Source organism: Labrus mixtus, chromosome 23, assembly GCF_963584025.1.
Source record: "Labrus mixtus chromosome 23, fLabMix1.1, whole genome shotgun sequence".
NCBI classification, from domain to species: domain Eukaryota; kingdom Metazoa; phylum Chordata; class Actinopteri; order Labriformes; family Labridae; genus Labrus; species Labrus mixtus.
The window spans coordinates 7,495,016-7,512,108 of NC_083634.1; the positions used below are offsets into that span (position 1 = coordinate 7,495,016).

Consider the following 17,093-nt stretch of genomic DNA (forward strand, 5'->3'; position numbering starts at 1 on the left):
AGGAAGGCTCTCTGAAAAGTCTTCCTTTCCTTCTAGACAGGCCCCACATTTATCCTGCAAACTTTTTCCTAAATCTGAATTTCAAATGAGGGAATTTAGATTGGGAGGATTGCTGTCGCTTTGCATCAAGTCATTGTGTTCAGGTTGAACAAACCCAAATATTTGCAAAACAAGTTGTCTTAAGACAGCAAAGCTTTTTTTCTTGGGACAAGATAAGAAAGCCAAAAGTATTTAGATAAGGTAAGGATTATATGTTGTGAAACACATTTGCAACCACTGCTATATAATCTCTGTATTTAAAAAAAATCTGATTACAACTTGAAAAACAATGAACTGTGATCTAAAAAGTTTGCTAAGTGTTACTCTTTCTTCCCTCCCTGTGACCTCCCAGCCGACAATAAAATACGAGGAGCAGCCGGACTTTGTGACATCAACAGGTGGGACGCTGCACCTGTACCAGCTGGAGGGTCTGAACTGGCTCAGGTTTTCCTGGGCTCAGGGTACAGACACCATCTTGGCTGACGAGATGGGACTTGGCAAGACCATCCAAACCATTGTCTTTCTGTACTCGCTCTTCAAAGAGGTACCAGAGCCCCTTAATGTTAGAAGTATTCCTTTTACTCCAGCGAATTGTGAAGGTCGATGCTGAAGGGTTTCTGTGAATCCTCAGGGTCACACTAAGGGTCCGTTCTTGGTCAGCGCTCCGCTCTCCACCATTATCAACTGGGAGAGGGAGTTTGAGATGTGGGCGCCTGACTTCTATGTGCTGACGTACACAGGAGACAAGGACAGCAGAGCCATCATCAGAGAGAACGAGTTTTCCTTCGATGACACGGCAGTCAAAGGAGGGAAGAAGGCCTTCAAACTGAGGGTAAGGAGAACAGAGGTGTACCATGAAGGGCGGGCTGAGAAATTGTAGAACTTTCACAGTTTTTTTGTTTATTCTTAACATAAAGACATTTTTAACTTTGAAGGGTGTTACACAAATAGACTTAATAGACTTACTAACAGATCCATCAGATTTATTTGTAGAAAGTCCACGCTACACCGTAATTTGAAAAAAGCCCACAATCTGACCTGTTATAATTTAGCCTTTTATTCCATAATATTCCATATATATTGATTTCCTCGTGATTGTCCAGTTTTGACACACTACCTACAGGCCTGAAGGAACTTGGGAGGAAAAACACAATTTTTATATGACCACTTTCAGTGCACATGTCAAAGCTCAACCTGTAATCATAAACACATCCTGCAGAGAGAGGCCACAATCAAGTTCCACGTGCTGCTGACCTCCTATGAGTTGGTGACAATCGACCAGACGGCGCTGAAGTCCATTGACTGGGCTTGTCTGGTTGTGGACGAGGCTCACCGCCTTAAGAACAATCAGTCCAAGGTACCTGACATATTTCTTCATGTATTTCATTGATATTTTTATGTTGACAGAATTATGACCAGGACATGTACTGACTGGGATATTATACTGCTGTAAAATCAACTCAGCAGCTCTCTCTGGTGGACAAACTGTGTAATGGCAACCTAAATCTCTAAATTCTAGTATTGTTGATTTTTCTTTGAGAAATGACTTTGTGGTCATTTTTGTATTTTGTAAGTCTTCTGAAGTCAATCTGATAAGAGTCACCAAAATAATTTCTACGAGAGTCCTTAGTACTCATATTAGATAAAACATAAACCCTTAGGGCAAAACATTTTAAGCTCTATTACATCAAGGTTTAAGTGTTCAGAAATAGTGACAATTGTGATTCTACTGTACATATGAGTTCAATCATGTTTTTAATTGATTATGGAATTATGATAACATTTATATTGACAGCCATAATTACAATAAAGTAATTCATCAACCTCACTACGATACTTAAACCATGCATTATACGCAAATACATGAAAGTGTTTCTTTTTTTTCTGATGAAACTGCTTCATATCACGTATGTAGAGAGCGATTTTCACTGTGAATTACATGATGGTATTTTTTTGTATTTGCAGTTCTTCAGGCGCCTGAACGATTATAAGATTGACCACAAACTGCTGCTGACAGGAACTCCTCTGCAGAACAATCTGGAGGAGCTTTTTCACCTGCTCAACTTCCTCACACCCAACCGCTTCAAGTACAACTCCACACACACACACACACACACACACACACACACACACACACACACACACACACACAAACACAATGACATATTTTACAAGAATGTTTTCTTAGTAAACTCAAATATTAACTTTACAAAAAGGTTTTTACTTTACTCTACTAACTACTGGCAAAATAATAAAAAAGTCATTTTCAATAGTATATTGTTTTAATGTTCTTAATTCTTTTAAAAAACTCAGACGTTCATTTATTTGCTAAAGACGGAGTTCACTGGTTAATCACCTTGTCCATCTTTCTGCACAGTAACCTTGAGGGCTTCCTGGAAGAGTTTGCAGACATCTCCAAAGAGGACCAGATCAAGAAGCTGCACGACCTGCTGGGGCCTCACATGCTGCGGAGACTGAAGGCCGACGTGTTCAAAAACATGCCGGCAAAGACCGAGCTGATCGTCAGAGTTGAGCTGAGCCCCATGCAGAAGTACGATACACGGACACAACTAGAAAATTCAGTTATACTTACATCAACACGTCATAGACTTTATATAGTGAAGTGAATATATATCACTTTTTGACTGACTTTGTTGTTTTTGTTGAAAACATCCCGTTGAAAACATAAAGCTTTAATTATTCGTCCGAGTTATATTGACTTCACTGTGGATGAGACGAGGACTGTAGCCTCCGTATGGGCGCACTACATAACCAGACCGCCCATAAGGGGGATAAAGGGGGACGCTTTCTTGGGCCCAGTCACATGGTGGGGGCCCGTGGAGGTCAGCATAAAAAACATCGTCCTTATTTCCAAATTTTAAGCAAAAATGACCACATTTTATTTTACACCTAAATACTCATCATTACCTCTTAAGTGTAATGTGTAACATTTAACATATAAATACAGCAGACATCAATTGTATCCTGTTTAAACGTCTGTGTCATGTCTACAATGAAAAAGAGGATTTTCTGGCACAAAATTCACCAACTACCAAGGTGCATGAAGAGTGAAAGGCTTAGAAGAGGTCAAAATGCTCCAGCAACACTTGTAGTAAGAAGATCAACTTTATTAACAATTTAGACCTAAATTGTTAATAAGCATTTTGACCTCTTTCATGTCTACAATGAGTCAGAAGTGTGAGTCCCGCAAGCTGTACTGTTGTTAGAGCCGTGTTTACCAGCTCCTTCTCTTAGACTATTTCTGCGTTGTATTCTCTTGTTGGTATTCTATAAGCGTCTTTGAGTACTCAAGAAAAGCATTTTTTTTGTCTTTGTGTTTTTAAACAGGAAATACTACAAGCTGATTCTGACAAAGAATTTTGAGGCTCTGAACTCAAAAGGTGGAGGAAACCAGGTCTCCTTGCTCAACATCATGATGGACCTAAAGAAGTGCTGCAACCACCCCTACCTCTTCCCCGTTGCCTCCATAGTGAGTGCTGTTCCACACTTTCTCTGTTCTAAGGCCCGGTGCTTTGCTTTTGTTTCTGTACACTTGATGTTTCTGCTTTTTTAGGTTTTCTTTTAAAAGTTTTTTTAGAAGCCATCAACCTCTCAGTGACTGCAGATTAAAAATAGCTCGTAAGTCTAAAAATCTGGCTATTTTTCAGTTGGCTTTAAAATAGATAGAACTTAATGAAGATACACAAAAACAAGCACCACAATAAAAGAACAGTACAGGATACAGGGGCCCGTTTCAGGAAGAAGGTTTTGTACAAACTCTTGAGTCAGTTAACCCTGAAATGAGGGAAACTCTTGGTTTTCCGTTTCAGAAGAGGAGGTCACTCAAAACCGAGAAAGAGGGGTAACTCCAGCCCGTACCAGAGAGAACTGGCTTAATGAAAATAAATTGTAGGTTTCCAGTTTTGACCTGCAATATTATAATTCTGATTAAATATTAAATTAATAGACGCGAGCAGCCGTCTTTCTCTCCTTTGCCGCTGCAGCAGTGTTACTTTGTTTCCTTCTTATAAACCTGTTCATATTCACCGTAGCCTGTGGCCACATGAATATATTGATGTATTTCGAGATGGTTAAGTACGAGGATCTCTTTTTTGTCACCTGTTGCCATGGTGAATCGTAGAATCGGGGCTCCATTCATGTTGGATTTTTAACGTCGCGGTGCACACGCTGAACACCGAGTGGACCTACTCAGAGTTAATTTAACAAACTCAAATCTGCTGATTTGGAACCAAAAACTCAGAGTTTCCCATCTGAGAGTAAATCAAATCTTTTTTTTTTTAAAGATTTTTTTGGGGGGGCTTTTTGTGCCTTTAATGTAGAGATAGGACAGTGGAAAGAGTCAGAAGTCAGTGTGAGAGAGAGTGGGGAATGACATGCGGGAAAATAGCCACAGGCTGGATCTGAACCCGGGCCGCCCACTTGGAGGACCACAGCCTCCATATATGGGGCGCGCGCACCAACCACTGCTCCACCAGCGCCCCGACTGAGGGTATATTGAACCTTCGTTCAGAAACAGGCCCCAGGTGAAGCATTCCACATGTTCATCCCCTGAAACAGAAAAGGCTGTTCTACCAAGTGAAACCTTGTGGTGAATTTCAATTGTGTTGCAAATGATTTTTATTCATTGTGTATATCATCAGTGCAGCTGCAGCGTATATCATAATTAAGTCCACATTAGAGCATTTTTTGACCATATTACATTGTGTGTGTGTGTGTGTGTGTGTGTGTGTGTGTATGTGTGTATGTGTGTGTGTGTGTGTGTGTGTGTGTGTGTGTGTGTGTGTGTGTGTGTGTGTGTCTCCAGGAAGCTCAAAAAAATCCCAATGGAGCTTACGAGGGCTCTGCACTCACAAAGGCGTCGGGGAAACTGACGCTGTTGCAGAAGATGCTGAGGAAACTGAAAGACCAGGGGCACCGAGTGCTTGTCTTCTCCCAGGTAAAGACACACACACACACACACACACACACACACACAGAATCCCCTCCACAGATTTAGAATTTTTCCCACTTCAGCACTGATTCCAGCTGCACTTACAGACTCTCTCTGTCTCTCCTGTCGTTTACAGATGACTAAGATGTTGGACTTGCTGGAGGATTTCCTGGACCATGAAGGTTATAAGTATGAACGAATTGATGGCGGAGTCACGGGAGCGCTGAGACAGGAAGCTATCGACCGCTTCAATGGTGAGATACCAGTCTGTGGCCTAGATCAGGGGTTGTGCAACAAACAACTTTACCTGCTCAGACCCACTTATCCACGCACGCTATAAGAGTTCAGCACATCATCATCAGCAAGCAGCTGTACACTAACGTTATTAAAACGAAGCCATGAGAAGCTTCACTTTTGATCCGAGCAAAGGCATATCAATCGTGATTTTTTTTTTTTTTTAAACAGGAGTTTTGTGATGTTGCTGAGGTCCTCATGTGCACCTGCACTCTTGTGCGCTCTCCCCCGCTCTCTTGTGCACACAGCAATTGTATGGATAAATTAAGAAAAAAAAAAAAAAAGGTCAAAAATATACTTGGGCGGCCCGCCCAGGTAACGTTTATGTGTGGGGGGGAAAATCATCGCAAAACATGTACAGGTTTTGAAGAAAAGACATGACATTTAAACACTTAAGATTATGATTTATAAAATATAACATCTCTGGCTCTTCTCTCTCCTCCTGCAGCTCCTGGTGCTTGCCAATTCTGTTTCCTGCTCTCCACTAGAGCCGGAGGTTTGGGCATTAACTTGGCCACCGCCGACACGGTCGTAATCTTCGACTCTGACTGGAACCCTCACAACGACATCCAGGTGTGACACGGTGTTAGCTAAAGAGGAAAGAAATTAACCAACTTAACGTAAACTTCATTCTTTTTCTCGTTCGTCCTGTACTCAGGCGTTCAGCCGCGCCCACAGGATAGGGCAGGCCAACAAGGTGATGATTTACCGCTTTGTGACGCGGGCTAGCGTGGAGGAGAGGATCACGCAGGTGGCCAAGAGGAAGATGATGCTGACCCACCTGGTGGTCCGGCCAGGTCTGGGATCCAAAGCCGGCTCCATGAGCAAACAGGAGCTGGATGACATCCTCAAGTTTGGAACAGAGGAGCTCTTCAAGGACGAAGTAGAAGGTGAAGACAACTAAATTTGCTAAATTCACCTTAAAGAGCGGGACAAACAAGTGAGCGCTTTTTGTCTCCTCGTGTTCCAGGTATGAAGAACAGTTCAGGGGACAAAGTCGAGGATGAAGGCAGCGTGATCCACTACGACAGCGTCGCGATTGAGAGGCTGCTGGACCGAAGCCAAGACGACTCGGACGACTCGGACGTCCAAAACATGAACGAGTACCTCAGCTCCTTTAAGGTGGCCCAGTACATGGTCCGAGAAGAGGACAAGGTGAGAGCAGTTTACTCCTTTCTGTGTAGTGATGTCTGACATGGAGGACAGCAGATTCTTCTTGGGAATTCTCTCATTTGTTTCAGTTTTTTTTTTGTCTTTGGTTCATGAGTAAAAAATGTCGCTGAGCTCCTGATGATATGTTTAGGATTAAAGGAGCAGTATGTAAGATATCTACTGAATAAAATTATAAAGTGACCTTAATACATGATCAGACATTAAGGAAACATGTTATGCTGAAGTGCTGCTTACCTGACAACAATGCAGCAGCCAGTATGTCCTCCTTCTAAGTTACGATTACGGTCCTGAATGCTCTGGATTTGTTTGGACCAGAGAGTAAGCACTGTTAAGGGCCCCCCCCCCATACAGGCGTTTTTGACACCCCTCAGTTGCCGAATATGATCATGCCCTAAAGCTTCCTCGTCCACGACATGGTAGCCTGTGTGAGCAGATCAGTTGGAAATACAAAAAGTTTGTAGTTTCTGCTGCTGAATGCTTAAAGGTAGTGCTGCTGCTCTGGTTTTATTTATACTGATGATACAAATAAGAACGTTTTTTGGAGGATTCTATATTCAATTTAAAAAATCCATAAAATAACCAGAGAAATTAAGGAAAATTAAAGTTCTAACCAGTAAGCTAAATAAACTGTATGCATGCTTTAGACATTTGTTCAATTTAGAGTAAACAGATCTTTTTTTTTTTATAACTAGCATTTCTTTTGTCCTTTGTTGCAGATCGAGGAGATCGAGCGAGAGATCATCAAACAGGAGGAGAACGTGGATCCAGATTATTGGGAGAAACTGTTGCGGCATCACTATGAGCAGCAACAAGAGGACCTGGCAAGCAAACTGGGGAAAGGGAAGAGAAATCGCAAACCTGTCAACTACAACGATGCTGCACAGGAGGACCAAGGTAGGAACCAGGTCTGGACCTGGTACGGTGTGGACATCTTAGTCTTTCAAAGTCAAGTAAGCCGGGAAAACTCCTTTAAGCTGTTTTATGTATTACGATCATGTCAGATTCTTTTGGGAAGCCCTGCGTTTATTAAGATTTATCTGTATTCCTGTGATCTTTGCAGAATAAGTAATTCTCCTGTTTGAGTTGTTGCTTGCACAGTGGAAGTGAATGGGCCTGGCCTATTGACAGACCACCATGTGCTGTTTCAGAGTGGCATGCTGACATTTCAGATAACCAGTCCGAGTATTCAGTGGGCTCTGAGGAGGAGGATGAGGACTTTGACGATCGGCCAGAGGGTAAGAAGAGATTCAAAAAAATAGACCTCAAATGGAGCTCATGAAAAAAGAAAGATCGCCTGTTGTAGCACGCACACACACACACACACACACACACACACACACACACACACACACACACACACACACACACACACACACACACACACACACACACAGAGGCAGGTCTGTGTTGAATTACAGGTTGAAATTGATTTAGTTGTTACAGTTGCCTGGCGGGTCGAATAAGTTACGTTGCCAAAAATGCAGACCGCCATCCCCCCTTCTCCAACCTTTACTTTAGACCGTTTGTGAAAAAAATAAGCCTTGAAGCATTTCGGGAGTTTTTACAATCTCACTGTACACTCAAGAAAACATTGGAAAATAAAAAAATGAAAAAATGTCGTCCCCAGGTCGAAGGCAGTCTCGTCGCCAGTTGAGGAATGAGAGAGACAAACCTCTGCCTCCTCTCCTGGCCAGAGTTGGAGGAAACCTTGAGGTTTGTTAGACACCCTGGAAACAATTCTGTGTCATCATTCAGTGGATTTTTGTTTTTGAATTGTCTGTAAGCTTTGTTTTGAGTTGAAATAAAACCCATGGAACAGTCATAAATCAGAGACGGCAGTAAAGCTGTTAAACTTCCAACAACTTAACAACAAAGTTGTCCAACAAAACTTCAAGCTCATTTAAAATCCTGCTAAAATGGACATGATTAAAACCGTCTACATCTCAAGGCTGTAAGGTATATTTAAACACTTGTAGGCAGCCAAACCTGTTCAATTTAAGCTTTTTGAAGTTTAGGAAACACAGGATTAACACATCCTGATACTTTTGTAAAAGCTTTGTCAGAATATCCTCTCAATCTAAAGTTTACTTCAATCTTCATCAAAAGGTTTTAGGTTTTAACACCAGACAGAGAAAGGCTTTCCTGAACGCTGTGATGCGCTGGGGGATGCCATCTCAGGACGCCTTCTCCTCTCAGTGGCTTGTCAGAGACCTCAGAGGAAAGACGGAGAAAGAATTCAAGTAAGGGAGACGTCTGTCGATGTAAAGTATTTTGACATAATCATTTGTATTCGCCTTTCACCAAACGTCTTCTTTTTGTTCCCCTTCTTCTTTTCCAGGGCTTACGTGTCCCTCTTTATGCGTCACTTGTGCGAACCAGTGGCCGATGGCGCGGAGACATTCGCAGACGGTGTTCCAAGGGAGGGCTTGTGTCGCCAGCCGGTCCTCACCCGCATCGGCGTGATGTCACTCGTCAAGAAAAAGGTAAAAAAACAGAAACAACACGAAGAGTTATTTCACTCAACATTTGGGTCCTGGTTGTTTGAGAGTTTGAGAATTACTGCTGCTAATCCCTGAGGCAGGTGTGTTTTTTGAAAGGTGCAGCCTAATGAACCTGAGACCTTCAGTAAATGTGAGACATGTATGTACAACCTCGTAAAAACCCTGACTTACCTTGATGTCAAAATGGGACATTTGGTTGACATCAGAAGCTCATGTTGGGTTGAGGTCAAAACCTGATATTGAGCTGACATCATAGCTCTATATTGTGTTGACGTCCAAAATGCTGCTGTTGAGATGACGTGAAGACCTGATGTTGTGTTGATGTAAAATCCTGTGAAAAGTCCGGTTGGCCCAGAAGCTGCTGGTTTTTAAATGTTGTCTTAAAACTCGTTTTTATGCCTCGTCTTTAAACTCTGAATGAGAGTGGTGTGTTCTCGCGTCCTTGCTCTTTGGGTCAACAGTTGGGATGATGGCTATACACTGTTCTGCTTACCGACAGCTATAAATAACTGTTGACTTGCTTTGAGAAAGCGTTTCACTTCAACTTGTAGCGAGGGTTCTGCCTAATGCATTGTCTCCTGTTAATAATTTAAAAAAATAGTTTTTCAAACCAGACACATTTAATGTGAAGCAACAACAGTAAAATGTATTGTGCTGACTTTATTTATAAATTGAAGGAACATTGCAAAGTATTTAGTTGCAGCAATATGACAGACTATTAAAATAGGATCCTCTCCATTTGTAGATTTAAAGTGCTGATTCAATAGTAACAAAACACAATCACTTTTCATTTCAGATGATTATATAGTGATAAGAATGTACCTATAACTACATTATTCCATTTCTTTCCATAGATGACTTTAATCATACCGCTGGTGCTTTGAAACAGCTCTCATTTGTTGTTAAGAGAGCAGAAACCAACAGGGGGGGCAGCAAATATGTAGTGAAAACATCTTATATTTATGAGAGGAATTTAAAAAAAAAGTGTTGCTGTGTTGTACTCTTAAAACATTCCCTGTGAATCATTTATATGAAGGTAGTCAGTTCCCCTCCACTAAGCATGAAAACTAATAAAAAAAGAAAATAGCTAAATGGCTGTGCATATGCCAACCATGGAAAGTTACTCTAATGAAATACTCAAGGATAATAACTGCTCACTTGTTAAGTGGTAAGATATCTTTAATTAAACAATCTAAAAAGAACATTCAGTCTTTTGGTCTTAAATAAAATGTTAGAGTTATTTTGAATAACTTCTGGAGAAATCCCCCTTGACATGTTGAAATGTGTTCTGATTACCCCACTACTTTCAATTTGCAAATTTAATAGTTCACTTGACTTTCTCCAAACATAAATCTGGGTTTCAGTCCAACTTGTCAAAACCTGCTGACATCCTGGTCTGCTATCTGTGCCAGAGGAATTTAGGAAACACTGCCAGGTGAACAGGGCATGTGGTTGGGTGGTGAGTTTAAATAAGGTGCTCTGTGGTAAAAGGAGTGTGTGCCATGATTTTCATTTCACTGTGTTGTCTTTACTGTCCAGATTCAGGAGTTTGAGCACATCAATGGCCGCTGGAGTCTTCCTGAGCTCAAACCTGAGGTCAGCATAGATAAGACCTCTTCCAGGGCCTCCTCTCCTGCTGTGAAGACCGCCACGCCCACCCCTGACGCCAGCTACAACAACACACCGTGCACCTCCAAGCCAGGTGACCACACACACATGAGCACACTCCTGACATCCAGCAGGGGGCGGCCTATTCAAAGAAGCAGAGAATATGCAGGCGTTGAATCTACAGTAATGTCTGTTCATTTTATTGTACTTTACCAGCGACCCCTGCTACCTCAGATAAGCTGGAGAAGAACGGAAAGGAGGGAGAAAAGGAGGATGAGAAAGAGGAAGGCGAGGCGATGTCTGAGAGAGAGAAAAGGATGGAAAAAGAGAAGGACGAGGGGAAAGAGGAGGACAGCAAAAATACCACAGAAGCTGAAGAGGTGGGATACTGTTGATGAAGAACAAACACATAACTGTGAAACATATTCCAACTGGTTTGGTTTGTACAGAACCAGTGTTTTCTAAAGGCCACTATTTAGTTACATTTTCATACTGTGACAATACCACCGTCAGTTTTTGCCGACTTAAAACATTCTTATTTCACAGGGAGCTTTGCCTACTTTCGAATAATCCATGCTGAAATCTTGAGAAAATGTCAATCGGAGGTAGAAGATGCATGTATGCTAGGAAAACACAAACAAAACCACTACACTATATTTTAGAAAGGGCTCATCCAAGATTTTAAAGAGGACATATTAAACCCATTTTCAACCTTTTCCAAAAGTCCCCTGTGGTCTAAATGAAACATCTGTGCTGTGCTTTGTAAATATAACATGAATCAAGCACCAGAGGAGGTTTGTGACCCTGTATAAACCAGCTCTCTCAGAACGCTCCGTTTTGGTGTGTGTGTCTCTTTAAATGTAATGAGCCCCCCCCCCCTGAGTTTTCCCGATAGACATCACTCCTCTGTTGCGAGAATAAAAATGGCAGACCTGTGCAAAATTTTGTTCTAGTTGGAGTTGGAGTCCATGGGTGGAGATATGAGGGGGATTTTTTTTACCAGAATCTCACTGTGACGTCACAAGGAGAGCAAACTTAAAACAGATAATTTTTCTCTGTGTTGTAAGACTTATGCACACCACAAACAAAGGACTGGATGGGTTTATTTCACATTTTGTGGGTCAGTAGACACTCAGGTTACACAAATATATGTTCAAAAACACTGTAGAAGTGGACTTTTTATAATATGTCCCCTTTAAATAAATTAAATTGGTTGCATAAAAATTCAACAACATCCACACAGATATAGCTGTAAAAAAAGACAGATGAATCGTGTGGTCATCAGTCATTAAAAGTAATCAGTTTCTACGATTTATCACATTCCTATCAAAACGGATGTATAGTTGACGATTGAACCAAACACATAACACACTTGATGTGTGACTTTTCGCAGCTTTCATCTTCAACAAAAGAGGCGTTAAAAACATCATCCCCTGGTCAGAAAACCGAAGGCAAAGAAGAGACCCACCTAAAGGAGGAGGAGAAGAAACAAACCGATGACTCCGCTGCTGCTGCTACAACAAAGGAGAGTAAAGAAGAATCAACGCAAGACACAGACGTTAAAGAAGAGAAATCAGGTAAAAGAAGAAAGTGTTGAAACAGACAGAACATATAAAGAAGATTTGTGAAGAGAAAGTTAATCCCGTGTTGTTGCTGTTGTTGTTGTTTTTGCAGCAGGAGAAAAGTCCGTGGAGGAGAAGGAAAACGACAAAGAAAAGCAAGAGGAGATACAGACGGCAGCAGGAGCGACAGATGCTAAGGATAAGAGCGACGGCGCTGACGTAAAAAAAGGTAAATCTTACTGCTATGCTGCTCTAAATACATAAGCGCAATGTTTCTGCTAATTGATACGGTGCCGTTACCCGCTACAGAGGACGTTAAAGGTGAAAAGGATGCCGGGAAAGAGGTGAAGGCCGCGAAGGAGGAGGCGCCAATTTTCACCAAGGGGAACGGGAGGCCGCCGATTGAGCGACCTCGCTTCATGTTCAACATTGCAGATGGCGGCTTCACCGGTGAGCACAAGATTGACCTCTGGAGGCTGCTTGTGGAAGTGATTTAAACTGATCAATGAAGCAGATTTGATCTTGTGCACACAAACATGCATTTCTGGAGTGAATAAAGGGTAATTAAGTTACTTTTCAACAGTCACTGCTGGACAAAAATCTTCAAAAACACATTTATCGTAAAGAAAAACTAACTCAAAGGATCCCTCAAACACTCAGAAAGTTGCCTTGTTTTCATAAATGCTTTGAACTGTAGTTGATACATGACACAAGTCTTGAATATGTCCTGAAATGGAGGTCATTTAAATCCCGAAAGGTGTGTTTTTATTCTAGAAAAGATGTTTGTTTTGTACGTCTTGCCTGAAGTTTGTGCTGGTGACCCTCATTTCATTTCTCAAAAGACCTTGCCTAGACATTTAAACGATCACTTTAACTGTTTCTCAAGTCTTATAATAGAATGATAATAAGTAGCTTTACACATTATTCCAGAAATAAATGTAACAAGGCCTTTACATCCCATTTGTATGGTTGTTTTCTATCAAAAGCTTTAAAAACAGATTGTGTAAGAGATGAGTCGAGAAAGGTTCAAAGGTGGAAATAACTGAATAAGTCATCAAGAGAAGTTTGAAAGCAGTCCAAACAACTTAAAATTCACGACTAATACAAAAATAGCATTCCCCTCTCACTTACCAGAGCTGTGCTAAAGCAGCAGGCAGCCAGAATTATCTCCACCTTAATCACATACCCCGAAAAGCCTCCCGTGCTGCGGAAGCACCTGCAGCCAGGTTTCAGCTAGCTAAGCAGTTTGAGACAAAGCTCTTGTTCTTTTTTTTTTTTTTTTTAACCTGTTTTGGCTTCACTCCTGCAGAGCTGCACACTCTATGGCAGAACGAGGAGCGCGCTGCCATCTCCTCGGGGAAGATGAACGAGATCTGGCACCGCCGACACGACTTCTGGCTACTGGCGGGAATCGTGATGTATCCTTGACAGGTGTACCCAGGCGATGACCCGGCTCTGTTTATTTTACCATCAGGCCTCAGAAGCCCAGCGTAATAAGTCAATAAGCCAGCAAGAGCTCAGTAAACAGCAAACGGTGTCTGGTGGAGACTGATGTAGTGGGTCATTTAGTTCATGCTGTTCTCTCTATTATGGAAATGAAGGGCATGCAGCACTCACATAAAACTCTGTTCATTATTTTGTAAGTTAATGCTGCAGGGTAGTTAGACTGAAATAATAAGACAGAAATGTGTTTTTTCAGGAGCTGCCTGAAACCTATTTTGTGAAAAACTTACTGCAACACGTATATTAAGACAATAAAACACAAAATAAATCTGTTTAACTCAGAAGTAGAGCTCAATGTTTTGGGGTTTAAACTGTTTTACTACTTGGCATTCAGATTCAAAGTGGGAGTAAAAGGTACAGATCTCTTAACCAAACCCTTTTCTGAATTTCTTTTTTAAAATCTTAAATATTTCTTTGAATATGGAGCTGGAGCTGTGAGGTTCTAGGCAAGGCTAAGCATAAAGACTTGCAAAAGCAGGAAAAAGCTTTCTTGGTTTAAACAACCAAACATCACTTTCTATAGCTCACATTTTTAAAGTTGTATCTTATTTTTTTTAATTTATGCAAAAAATGTAAATGTCAGTTAAAATTGGTTTTAGAAGGAGCTAAGTGCTGTAGCTTTTTTTTTTCCACAGGTGTAGCCGCTCTGCTAATATCCAACCATGGCAAAGCAAATCAAAAAGCTGCAGCATGTCGACAAATCTAGCTGGAAAATCATTTTTTTCTTCCTTTTTGAAAATGAATGCAGAAAGAGAAAGAGCTACTTTCTTTTCTCTGCAGCTTTAGTGAAGTTTGCTAATATCCTGACTATACAGAGCAATATTTCACATAAAACAGTTTCACAATTAAATCTCCCCAAAACCCTATATTTGAAATGACTAAAGATGTTATCCGTTTTTTAGAGATCATTATGTTTTGGAATAGTGTCTAAAGAAAGGGTTAGGCTAGCTGTTTCCCCTTGCTTTTTATGCTAGTTTTTTTGCTTAGTCATGCTAACAGCGTCTTGGCTCAAGCGCCATACATGAAGCAAACGTTTCAGCACAGTATCTTATCTTATCAACAAACTGTAATTCAGAAAGCAATGCTAAGTTTTTTTTCCTCTTTAGCTTCACTGTAATGTTAGCTTTATTGTGATACTTTAGAGCTATTACCCTTGACCCCTGTACCAGTCACGGCTACGCCCGGTGGCAGGACATCCAGAATGAACCTCAGTTCGCCATTGTCAATGAGCCTTTCAAGTCGCAGGCAAATAAAGGCAACTTCTTGGAGATGAAGAACAAGTTCCTGGCTCGACGATTCAAGGTAAGAGAGTTTCACCATGACTTTCTGAAGTAGAGTCACACAGCATGTATTTGTCCTTTTAAAGAAGACATATTATCCCCCTCCTCCAGCTTTTCAAACAGTCCTCTGTGGTCTAAATGAAACATCTGTGCTTTGCTTTGGTCAAAATATAACATGAATCAAGCACCAGAGGAGGTTTGTGACCCTGTATAAACCAGCTCTCTCAGAAGGCTCCGTTTTGGTGTGTGTGTCTCTTTAAATGCAATGAGCCCCCCCTGAGTTTTCCCTGTAGACATCACTCCTCTGTAGAGAGAATAAAAATGGCGGACCTGCACAAAAGTTTTGTTCTAGTCTGGGGGTGGAGTCCATGGGTGGAGATACCAGGGGAGGGGAGGGGATTTATTTTACCAGAATCCCACTGTGACATCACAAGGAGTGCACATTTAAAACGGAGCATTTTTCTCTGTGTTGTAAGACTTATGCAGACCACAAACAGACTGGATGGATTTATTTCACATTTTGTGGGTCAGTAGACACTCAAATATATGTTCAAAAACATTGTAAAAGTGGATTTTTCATAATATTTCCCCTTTAAGCCTTTTTTTTGTGTTTATTTTGTAACAAGAAAAATCTCTACACATCTTTTTTTTTAATGTGAGCTAAAGTTTTCAGGCATATAGAAGTATACAGATACACATAGTTTGATTATAAACAGACATTCAAAGCCAACCTTTCAGCAGGGGCACATATTCCATGAAGCGGTACTTGTCCTTCAGACATTTTGCGGTTGCCACCACAAAATTATTGAGGTCCAAAACCCAGCCTACTTCCATGCAGACAAACTATTTCAGGAACAATTGGCAGCGTCTTCAATCACCTGACTTGTTTGATCGTCGGATGACGGATGCCCCTAGACCCACATATTTGCTGGGTGGTTTTGCTGACTGCTGCATTTATGGAGAAACTCTCATCCTGTTTTGACCGGCTCACATGTTTCAGATCCTGCCCTGAACATCCTCATTTACTCTATCTCTTTCTAGCTCCCTTCTTCATTTCTCCTAATCTTTTTTGGTGAATAATTTCAGGTTTTTGTTAAATATAATCATCAAGAACAACCAAGACAGAAATAAGATTCACACCAATCCCCCAATGTGTTTCATTTATTTGTAACTAAAATGAATAATGCTTGTGTTATCACAATTATTCAATGTCTTTACTTTTAGTTCAAAACAGAAAAATAACACATTTCAGAAAACACTGTGATCGTAGTAACAGTGGATTACTGAGCTAACTGAGGTATAAAGTGCAAATCTTCAAAGCTGTGGGAACATTCAGAATCTAAAAGGTTGCAGAACTGCTTCCATAAAATCCAACATGCACAAACGTTTATTTTCAAACGCTGGATGCTTTTTGTCTTCAGCTGTTGGAGCAGGCACTGGTGATCGAGGAGCAGCTACGACGGGCGGCCTACCTGAACATGACCCAGGACCCGAGCCACCCGGCCATGGCGCTGAATGCTCGCTTTGCTGAGGTGGAGTGTCTCGCCGAGTCGCACCAGCACCTCAGCAAGGAGTCGCTGGCGGGGAACAAGCCGGCCAACGCTGTCCTGCACAAAGGTGACGGGCTGATGGCGAAAAATCTGTTTACGGAGTCATTTCAAAAACAAATCCAATGTGTGAGAAACAAACAAACAGATCAACTCATAAGGATTGTCAGACAGATAATCATAGGCAAACATGAAAAGAGGTAGAAAATCAACATATTTCACAGTGCTGTTGTACTTTCTACCGTTCTGTCTGAAACTGACTTTGGTTCATTGAACAGATAAGTTGTTTAGTGACAGCTCCAAACAGTTCTTTACTATCTTTGTATTCTTTCTCTCCACTGAGTACATCACTGCACTACTGTTTTTGATCCTGTCTTGAAAAAGTTCAGAATCGTACATATATTACCTAAGATGTGACGACTTTTAAACAAACTTAGTTAAGACCCTATAAGAGATAACTACAATAATAATTAAGTCTGTCCTGTGTTTTGGATTGTATTAATTATGTCTCTTATTTATTTATTTTCACTCCTGTGTTTGTGAAAGCACTTTGTAACCAATGTCTCAGAAGTTTAGATTTTCTCACGCACTTACTTCCTTAATAAGCTGCAAATAATTTATTGTAATAACTTAAA

At 41.1% G+C, this 17,093-nt stretch overlaps 2 protein-coding genes across 5 annotated transcripts in view; one reads left to right on the plus strand and one right to left on the minus strand.

Moving 5' to 3' along the window:
• The window catches only part of tm4sf5 (transmembrane 4 L six family member 5), a 394,180-nt gene that overhangs the window by 63,201 nt on the left and 313,886 nt on the right, over positions 1–17,093 (minus strand). The gene's annotated exons all lie outside the window — the stretch shown is intronic.
• Positions 1–17,093, plus strand: part of chd3 (chromodomain helicase DNA binding protein 3) — a 47,312-nt gene that overhangs the window by 14,926 nt on the left and 15,293 nt on the right. For 3 of the 4 annotated variants that reach the window (XM_061032086.1, XM_061032087.1, XM_061032090.1), the window contains exons 14-37: positions 392–583; positions 671–871; positions 1,259–1,396; positions 2,005–2,126; positions 2,417–2,590; positions 3,388–3,529; positions 4,865–4,996; positions 5,127–5,244; positions 5,733–5,857; positions 5,943–6,174; positions 6,255–6,439; positions 7,174–7,351; positions 7,606–7,692; positions 8,085–8,170; positions 8,564–8,697; positions 8,796–8,940; positions 10,498–10,660; positions 10,783–10,946; positions 11,960–12,143; positions 12,241–12,357; positions 12,438–12,578; positions 13,438–13,546; positions 14,801–14,933; positions 16,333–16,528. In XM_061032086.1, coding sequence (XP_060888069.1) covers positions 392–583; positions 671–871; positions 1,259–1,396; positions 2,005–2,126; positions 2,417–2,590; positions 3,388–3,529; positions 4,865–4,996; positions 5,127–5,244; positions 5,733–5,857; positions 5,943–6,174; positions 6,255–6,439; positions 7,174–7,351; positions 7,606–7,692; positions 8,085–8,170; positions 8,564–8,697; positions 8,796–8,940; positions 10,498–10,660; positions 10,783–10,946; positions 11,960–12,143; positions 12,241–12,357; positions 12,438–12,578; positions 13,438–13,546; positions 14,801–14,933; positions 16,333–16,528 — 3,598 coding nt within the window. The remainder of the gene's footprint in view (positions 1–391; positions 584–670; positions 872–1,258; positions 1,397–2,004; positions 2,127–2,416; positions 2,591–3,387; positions 3,530–4,864; positions 4,997–5,126; positions 5,245–5,732; positions 5,858–5,942; positions 6,175–6,254; positions 6,440–7,173; positions 7,352–7,605; positions 7,693–8,084; positions 8,171–8,563; positions 8,698–8,795; positions 8,941–10,497; positions 10,661–10,782; positions 10,947–11,959; positions 12,144–12,240; positions 12,358–12,437; positions 12,579–13,437; positions 13,547–14,800; positions 14,934–16,332; positions 16,529–17,093) is intronic. The other variant, XM_061032088.1, reaches the window with a different exon arrangement.